Genomic DNA, 9,846 nt, shown 5'->3' with positions numbered 1-9,846 from the left:
AATTTGCGGGAAAAATGCAATTTCAACAGCCATCTTTAGGTACACCTGCAACACAAACTTAGATAAGTTAAATGTTTTAAAAAGTCAAATAAAATGATAAAATCGCACTGAAAGTTATTACTCCTTTTTTTCTATTTAAATCCAAATTACATTAAAAAACACAAATTCAGATGTCCAAAATCATAACAAATTAATATAATTATTTTAATATTTAAATTACAAGTCAATGTATTTAAATAAAAATGATTTTCAAAATGTATTTAATTAAATTAAAATATCCTAAATCCTAGTAAATGTCCTAATTTTCTTTTAATAGTTTGTCTTTTTTCAAGAAATATAATTTACATTTAGACTAAAATAAAAAAATTAAAAATTAAAATTAATACGATGCATAAAAATAAAGTAATAATTAATTACAATAATAGCTAATAACTAATTAAATGATTACAATGCAACAAAACAAAATATAACCTGATACAATAAATTGCGGTGCAGTCAGAGATCTTAGATGGTAAGAAATATATTTAATCCATATTCATATGTATACTACTTAATATGTGTACTACATTTGAATGCACATTATGATTAAACACACATATCATTGCTTACATAATAGTATCTGCATGACTATTAATGTTTACATCAGTCATAATAACTGAAATGTGGCAGGTGGTCCTCACGTCTCAAGAAGGGAACAGACATCTTTCACAATTAATCTCCCCGAGCAATTTTTCATATTTTTCTTCTACTTTGCTAATCATTAATTACTTTCATTCATCCCCATTTTCGCCCACCCAGATGTCTCACAGGCTGTCGTCCAAACAAGCAGACGTCAAAACTTGGCTACCGTATTGTGAATGTTAATGAGATTTTCTCTGTACGTCTAATTTTTCATACCAGTAGGCCTGAAGGCATAACAGCAGAATGAGCAAACAAATGCGCTGGCATCTCTTTTCCCCTTACTAAGTATGCAAATATGAGCAGATGGCAGTGTGGAAAACCACTGCTTTGCAGTCCTCAAACTTGAAGCCCTTTCTTCTCTTTTATCTGTCTTGCATTGCCACATTCTTGCTGGTGAAACGCTAAAGGCTGTAACTGTGGTTTCGTTGTAACCGAGGCTGTGATGTTGAGAGGAATTCAGTCTGTCAAGCAGCTTTGTTTCTTTCTCTCACCCCATGTTGACCCTTCCCACAAGTTCATAATATGAGGCTTTCAATTGCTGTCGGATATTGGAACGACTCCCAATGAAGATGAGTATTTTTAACACATAACGTCGTATGTATTAAAAATAGTACTTTATTCAAATAATGACACACTTTTTTACATACTTTGTGATCTAATGTAGCTGAGATGGGATGAAAAACATGGTAATGGCGTTGAATCGGGGAGAAAAACGAGGTGCTCCAAAAGCAGCGCAAGCTTCTGTCGGACAGCCTGCGAGCAGACTCTACTTGATTACTGCGGTCGTTCCATCTGTTCACATTTGATTTTAAAATCGACTTAAAAGGGACATTTTCTCTTCTTTACGTCTGTCCGGTGAGTATGTTGTCTTCTACGCTACAAAACATCGTTTTGTCGAGCGAGCGGGCAGGTTTTTTTTCCGTTCAACTTTTGTATACTGCGCATCAGTGACGCAAGTGATGGTCATGTTGTCGTTTGGGAGCAATGCTAACGCGAACTGCGGAGGTGGAGGGGAAAAAACATCTGTGCCAACAAATGGGGAATGTTTTTATTCATGTTTTTATTCGATACACATATATAGTGGTGTTTAAAATCCCAGACTTGTTGATATCATGGCCGGAAAACGGTGACCTACGCCTGCGTATTTTACGTTAAAATACTAGTTGATGTCAAGCTATCCCACCTTACGCCAATTTTGTTTCCTACGTCATTTACGCACCCATTAGATAACATTTTATGTCAAAATTCTGTTAACTTTTTACTTTGGTCATCAAAAGAATTGACAAAATATTACTTTACCTATTTTATTTTTTAGTATTTTTCCTGCTTTTTAGTCAATTAAAATGTGGTTTACATCAATATTAATGTTGACAAATCATTAGTTCGTTCTTTATAGCTTAAGTCACTGCACAAGTTTGGCAATATAATAATAATAATAATTAATAATTCATAACAAAATAGAAATATAATAACTAAATAGTGTTTAGAAAATGTATAACATACCTGGTTGTTTTTCATAGCGATGTTTGCATATATAAGCCAAATATCTTGCTCAGTCGTTATTTAGGTCTGGAACACAATTTAAATGACGACGATGATGACATGTATTTTCCGCATAAGACAGTTATACTATATTTACATTTTATATCTGCATGGAGGGATGTTGGGAGAAGCAATTAAAGTGCTTCCCACAAAATAAGACGGGCGTTTATTTCCAGAGTTGGAAGCTGTGCACCAGTTGGGGAGTCATTCAGAGTTTATGCCCTGCTCATTGCTCGGAATAATTCATTGAATGTGTGTGGTTTGAGGATAATATTGTGGAGGCTCCATGCCAAGCTTTGACTTAAGAAATGCAGAAAATAAAGTTCTGTTTGTATTTCACATATCGGCTTGTGTCATTTCAGCAGGACTTAACTAGAAAAAAGAAGATGTCTGCTTACAAAGATGGCGAGGAAGACTGGCTGACTGTGTGTCTCAAATACCTGCTGTTTGTTTTCAACTCGCTTTTTTGGGTAAGTCTGAAGCGATACATTCATCCACAAAAAAATCCACCGCTAATGATAGCTCATATTTAAAAAGCTTTAGTGCTCCCATCAAAGTGCTGGGAGAGCCATTTAGGAGTTTATGGACTTGGCGTGTAATGACTCATAAATTGCTTTAAGAGCTTCGCAGGTTTTCGGCACTCTCGGGGTGACATTTTTCAAAAGTTTGATACACTTAAAGCTTTTTCGCTTCAAAAACTTCAGGAAACTAGGAATTTCCTCAGGAGGAATTTGGAAACCTCCCTTTTATTGTTCAGTAGGAAGTGCACATTGTGTGTGTCATTTGTACTTTCAGGTGGGAGGTGCCGCCGTTCTGGGCGTGGGCGTGTGGACGCTGGTGGAGAAGAGCGAGTTTCTCAGCCTGCTGGCGTCCGGCACCTTTGCTGTCTCCGCCTACATTCTCATCCTGGCCGGCAGCCTGGTGGTGGTCACGGGCTTCCTGGGCTGCTGCGCCGTCATCCGTGAGCAGAGGAGCTGCCTCTCCACGGTCAGTATGGAAAGTTATTTAAAGCATTTTTCATAAGTGAAAGTAACATAAAGACGGGAATGATAATTGTAGGGATATTCGATACTACTTTTTTCCAGACCGATACAAGTACGAGTACCCAGTTCCGATACCGATACCAAGCACTACCACTTTTGATACATCAAAATTTCCCCCTAAAAAATTACAGATAATATCTTTAGCTACCAAGATAGCAATTGTGACATTAATGGTAATTTTGTATTCTAATTTCAAATTTTTAGTTCCTGATCGAAAAGCGGCTGATAATGGTATCGGCCAACGTCGCGAGTACCGATACCGTAAAACAAGGCTCTAACTGGCACTGATACTGATACTTATATCGATGCGCTCTCATCCCAGTAGTATATCAATTATTAATTTGCTGGGTAGTAAACTTTATTTTAATGCAATACCACTATGAGGCAGCCACAAGTTAACCACCCAAAAAGGAACTAGTTTGCCACCTAGACGGTTTGCCGCGGAATGATGGGTGTCGTAAATTGCAGGAAAGCAGATGTATTTTTATTTTCAGGAATGGAATATTCTTTGGTCAGCTTGCATTTTTAAAGGGCCACAAGCGTTTTATATATATATATACGTATACACTATATAAAGCCTTCTGTCACTAAGTTACTTTTATTTGGACAGATTAGATTTATGTAGGTTAAGAAATAGTCTCATTAAAAAAGAAAGTTGATAATAAATCACCGACTTTGTACTTTTTTACTACAGCTAATTAAGCGCCGATTCACAAACAGGTGACTCAGCAGCACCATTGTAACTTTCCTTAAAAGTGAAAGTCCGGGCCAAAGCATGAATCTCCTGTTTATTAGGTGTCCACTGCAGTGCCTGAGCCACTCAAGTCATTCCGTGACATTAAATCCAGTTTTGTCTCTCTCGGTGCGTTAAAAACCATCGTACGAGCGACCGAGGCTGTCATGTCTGCGACGGGAGGCGCTTTCTCCTAACGAGGAAAAAAGTGACAAATGGCTGTGACAAGGCCGTTGCTGGCATCATTATTTTACACGGGCAGGCAGGAGGGGAACCTTGGCTACCGCTGGACTATTTATAGGCTCGTATCTATCTAGCGCGGATGCGATAAAGAATCGCTTGCGTTAGTCTCTTTCGGGTTTTTACAGACTTGCGCTGCGTTCGATCACTATTTATTTTTACGTGTGCGGTATGTGCAGAAAAGATGGTGTCAAAGTATGCACGTGTGGGCGGGAAGCACAAAAGGGGACGAGTGTGCGTTACCAGTAGATACACAGCAGGCAGACATTTTTCTTTCCATGAATCCAAACTTCCCCCGCAGTCGTTTATTTGATTCCATACTTTAGCATGGTCGTACGATACGCGGGATGCCGCCCCCGCTCTTATTTGAACGAGTCTGAAAAGGAGTGGGCGGTTTGTTCACTTTGCAGCTTGCATAACGTCGCCCGGGATTTTCGAGTCTTTACTCAATGCAATTAGAGTCATTAGCGCTGAGCGACTCCCAGCTCGGATCATTAGTTTCGTTTTGAAATCATGCTTTGTTTGCGCCGGGGTGATGATTTGTATTGTTCATGCTAATCACTACGCATAACGGGGATTCTCGGGAGGAAATCACATTCCGCCCCGCCTGTCAAAACTTCTTCCCTGATGTCTCGTACGGGCGCAGCGTCACGGCCGAGAGACAGATGCCACTCGTCTGACAACCGCTGCAAGTTTTTAATGGACTAACTTTTGTTGAGTGACTTCCCTCCCGGGAATTCAACATTTGTATTTGTCACTCTCTCACAGTATTTCTCCTGTCTGCTGTTGATCTTCCTCATTGAACTGGTGGCTGGAGTTCTGGCTTACGTTTATTACCAGAGGGTAACTTGCCAGTCTTAGAAAAAAAAAAAAAAAAAAAAAAAGCTTGGGAAAGGACAAATTTGAGACATTCTGTTGTTTGTTTCCAGTTGAGTGAGGAGCTGAAGCAGCATCTCAAGCTGACCATGACGGACAACTACGCTCAACCGGGGAAGGAGGCCATTACATTAGCGGTGGACAAACTACAACAGGAAGTAGGTTTTGTTCCAAACGGGGACATCCAAACTTACCACATGCAGAAAAAAGGAAGATTGCGAGGGCCACATTGACATTCTCTATTTTTAATTTAATGACACTAACATGCTAATACTGTAATCAATAGTGAGGGGAAAATGAAGCTTCAAATTTGCTTCATGAACCACTTACTCCTCTAGATGGCACTGTTGGATTAAAGGAAGGGGTTTAAGAAATGGCAACGTTGGGGACAGTGCTATCTCGAGCGCTCAATGAACACAACGGGTTCATGAAGCATCGTGAAGCTTCATTTTCTCATCGTTATATATTACAGACAATATTATAATACTCACAGGCGTATATTTTTTCTTCTTTACTGCGGCATTGAAGATGCCACTAAAAACACATTATAAACTTGTTTTTTTTGGAGGGCGGGATTAATGGCATTTTCATTTATTTCAATAGGAAAATATGAGCAATGATTCCATCATTTTGTCCTCTCAGTTCAAGTGCTGTGGCAGCAACAGCTACCAAGACTGGACTGACAGCGTGTACATCTTATCCACGAGCGCCAACCGCCGATTGGTGCCCGACAGCTGCTGCAAGTCGCTCACCCCGGCATGCGGCATCCGCAACCACCCATCCAACATCTACAAGGTGGAGGTGAGCAAGACCCCCCCCCAAATCCTCTCTTGACATCATCGGAGAGGTTCACTCTTAATGGTTGGCCGGCGTCCGCAGGGGGGTTGCATCACCAAGCTGGAGCAGTTCCTGGCCGACCACCTGCTGGTCATTGGGGCTGTGGGCATTGGTGTGGCCTGTCTCCAGGTATGTGAGGGGGGAAAAACATTTGAGATAGTTAGTCTCCCTTTTTCACTGTGATTTCTATTAGAATGCTATGAAGTTTAGCAATGAATTTGCTAGCCCAATCAGCTAAGCTCTAAACAATGAAGTGAGTCCATCGCATCTTATTCCTGAGAAAATGATGTCATGCTGAATGTATTTCTTCAATAATCTGCCCACGTCTGTCCTAATATTGATTCCCATGCTTACATTTAACACATAAATCCAGGTTTCAACCCCCTGGTTGTAGTTTTCCTAATACTTAGTTTTGTGTGAGGCACTAACCCGTCCGTGTGTGTGTGTGTTTGTGTGTAGCTGGCCGGGGCAATCTTGACCGCCTGCTTTATCTATCTTCTCTATAAAGAAGAGGAGGAGGATTTGGCTACGTTGTGATTGTCGTTAGCGCCGCGCTTTTAGCTCCCGTGTTCTTTTGCAGGTGTGAGCACAGTGTGGAAGACATTTGCATGCATGCATGCGTGCGTGGGTGTGTGTGCGTCATGCGCTACATTTGTTTTTGCACAGTGGCTGTCCATCACAACCGAGAAAAGTAGTACTTATAGTAATAGTAGTAGGACTACTAGTTGTAGTACTCATAGTATTAATAGTCATAGTACTTGGAGTAGTAGTACTTGTCGTAGTACTTAGTCTTGGTACTACTTGAAGTAGTAGTCGTCATAGTAGAAGTAGTAGTACTTGTAGTAGTATTACTACTTGAAGTAGTAGTCGTAGTACTAGTAGTAGTACTTGTAGTAGTGGCTCTAGTAATACTAAAATTGGGACTAATACTTGTACTAGTAATAGTAGTACTCGATGTGATTACTTGTAGGAGCTGTACTTGTAGTATTTATACTAGTAATAGTAGTAGTAGTACTTGTAGTACCTTGGACTTTACTGTAGTAGTAGTACTTGTAGTAATAGTAGTGGTAGTACTTGTAGGAATAATACTTGTATTAGTTATTTGCAGTACTTATAGTAGTTGTAGTACTTGTAGTAGTAGCACTTGTCGTCGTAGTAGTATTACTTGTAATAGTAGTAGTACGTGTAGTGATAGTAGTACTTGTAGTAGTAATCTTTGGACTAGCAGTAGAAGTATTTGTAGTAGTCATAGTACTACTTGCCCGTTTGAAGTGTGCTGCTAAGTAAAACAGCAGCACCGACTCCATATTCAGATGAATGACTATGTGCTCTCCATGCGTAGACGTCGTCGCCATCTTCCGTGCTTTGCCACGTGCTTTGGAGACTTTTCCAGTCTGTTTGTCAAGCATGCCATTCGCTTCAGTGGACAACACTTCCTGCTCTGCTTCTTCTGCGCTTTTGTACAAATCATTCTTTGATGGATTTGCTCATCTTGCTTCAAACCCATCCGCATCCCCCGTCGCTTCAGCGGCCGCTCGAGCGCCAACATTGACGCGGTATAACCGGCTCCACGCGTTCCTGTTTTCAGATCTGTGGGATGGTGCTCACCTGCTGCTTGTACAGGAGGATCAAGATGGAGCCTTACTGACGTGCTCCGCGTCCTCTTTGTGCCACATTCTGGCTCCTCGTCTTTTTTGTTTCGTTTTCTTGTCTGCTCTTCTTTGCCCTTTTCCGTGTGCTGAACAACGGAGGCCTTGTGGAGCATGTCTTGCCTTTAAGCTTTATTATGAGAGCACTTATATTGACGCAATGTTGTCTGCCAGCGTTTGTGCTCGTGAATTATGAATGTGTCTGAAACCCCAAAAATGGAACAGACACTGTGTATGTTGTTTAATGTTGTGCCTGATAACATAACCAAAGGGTTTGCTTTGAGTGTTATTGATGCAGAGTATACGGGAAGAAACCAGAGCAGCCTTAATAATACCTTGAAATATTTTATCGTCACCTGCCACAATGTTAGGTATACTTTTGTATTAAAAACATTTTTTTTATTTTTTTTTAAAGAGCAACTACTTCAAATATTTTTAATGAACCATAACTGGTGCTCCAAATATTCCCTGTTCCATCCCACAAATATTAAAAACAGTGACACAATTTCAGTTTGTGTTATTTGAGCCGCCAGGGGGAGACAAAGCTCACATTTAGAAAATCACGACTGCTCTTCTCCACTTGCCCTTTAACTTTGTGTCGCCTGTTACATTGTCAACATTGTCAAGTCTGAGCATTCCCTCAGTTTTATTGTCATGTAATTATATTCCCAGTTAAGGGCTCCTCTATAATTTCTCCAAACTTTGCCACGGTGCCTCGTTCAAACCACATTTAGTTCCCCCAAAAAGCGCTGATGTGGTTCTTGGGGTCGTGGCTAAATGAAATGCTGTACTTTATGTATTACCTCTCAGCCTATTGTTAGTGTGTCATGGTTACCACGTGTCCCGTCTGTTATTCTTTCGTTCCCTTCTCGTAGCGCCGGAGTTTCTACGTCGCAGCCTTGTGTCCAATAACCCGGCGACTTAAGCGTTAGACGCGTGTGGGAAACACTTTTGGGACGTGCACATCTGCACGTGGGGGGGGGGTGGAGTGGGGTCCAAGGTTTGTTTGGCCATAGTTGATTAGCCGTGCATGAAGATGTAAACACTTCACGGGGATTTTGAAGTGAGTAAGCCGTTAGACTGTCTGTTATTTGTCATGTGTCAGCAAGACAGAAAGAAACAAAGTTAATGTTCTAAAAGCCCCCCCCCCTTTTACCCGTGGTTTGTCCACAGACACCTGAAATTCATATCATTTTATCGTCCATACTACAGGAAATTGACCTCAACCATCAAGTGTGAAACTAAATAATCAAATAAAATTTTCAAAAATATTCCAAGGAAGCCGATCTAAATTATAATGAAAAGTGATGTAAAAGTGTCACTGATTTAAATATTTTTTTCGCAAAGGTTTTACATAAATTTACCCTAAATTAATTAAGCATTTATAAATGATTTCAAGCCTACTTTAAAGTTAAATAAAGCTAAACTGTACTTAACAGTTGTGTGGTACTGGATTAAAAAAGAAATTGAAAAAAAAGTTCGGACTTTTAATACAGTAATTCTTTAACATACCATCAGATGGACCCTTCATAACACTAGCGGTGCTTTGATTATCACTACGTTACATTGATTGACAATTTGACGGCTTCATGAAAAAAAAAAAAGAATGCTTCTACTTTTTACGTTGTCTAAGAAGTGATATTTAATAGTCGTAATATAACTCTTAATTTTTCCCGGGTTTTAATGAAATCATGCCCCAGTCATTAAAACAACCTGAGAACTGGTTAAATTGTGAATAAAATTGCATCACTGACACATTTCTGTCTCTGATTGAAATTCTACCTGCATATGCCACCACGGTATCCTAAGAAGCCTCTCCTTCCAAAAGTGCTCATTACGGGCAGAAAAAGTCAGAATTCCTTTAGTGTCGTAACGAAAGAGCGCCTCATTAGTGGAGCAGTGGAGTGAGGGTCGCCTGAGAGCCACTCCACGGAGTCGCAATACGCCGTTCATCTCTGCTTCTCATCGAGTCCACTTTCATGAGACCAGATTTTGTCCGACGGTATTTCCACATAAGTAATGGATGTCGCGTTGGCCTTTCATGTGGGGGCCGAGACGCGGAATGTCACGGCAAGAGCGCCGAGCTTTGAGCGTCGTTACTCGTGTAATTTACGCGGATATGGCAGGGATAACCCCCCACCCCTGTTTTGTGTTTGGAAGACTGACAATTTTTACATACTGGATTCATTTGTTAAAACGGCTAAAAAATACTCTGTGTCACGAAGTGGAATCAGCAGAAAAGCAG

The 9,846-nt window shown here is 40.4% G+C and overlaps 1 protein-coding gene across 6 annotated transcripts; it reads left to right on the top strand.

The window, feature by feature from the left end:
- The first annotated feature begins 1,056 nt into the window (after positions 1-1,056).
- tspan11 (tetraspanin 11) lies at positions 1,057-9,358 on the top strand. Of its 6 annotated transcripts, none has more exons than XM_037242633.1 (9): positions 1,057-1,275; positions 2,586-2,693; positions 3,019-3,210; positions 5,008-5,082; positions 5,169-5,273; positions 5,758-5,916; positions 5,995-6,081; positions 6,412-6,532; positions 7,541-9,358. In XM_037242633.1, the coding sequence occupies exons 2-8, from the start codon at positions 2,610-2,612 to the stop codon at positions 6,487-6,489; spliced, it is 780 nt and encodes a 259-aa protein (XP_037098528.1). In that variant the 5' UTR covers positions 1,057-1,275; positions 2,586-2,609; the 3' UTR covers positions 6,490-6,532; positions 7,541-9,358. The 6 variants fall into 6 exon arrangements, with proteins under 6 accessions (XP_037098528.1, XP_037098530.1, XP_037098527.1 ...); XM_037242632.1 differs by lacking the exon at positions 1,057-1,275 and adding an exon at positions 1,336-1,536 and having other exon boundaries at positions 2,589-2,693; XM_037242631.1 differs by lacking the exon at positions 1,057-1,275 and adding an exon at positions 1,336-1,536.
- The last annotated feature ends 488 nt before the right edge of the window (positions 9,359-9,846 follow it).

Source organism: Syngnathus acus, chromosome 23 (genome assembly GCF_901709675.1).
Source record: "Syngnathus acus chromosome 23, fSynAcu1.2, whole genome shotgun sequence".
Taxonomy (NCBI): Eukaryota; Metazoa; Chordata; class Actinopteri; order Syngnathiformes; family Syngnathidae; genus Syngnathus; species Syngnathus acus.
The sequence above is the reverse complement of the archived record's forward strand: the minus strand, read 5'-3'. Positions and strand labels throughout refer to the sequence as shown.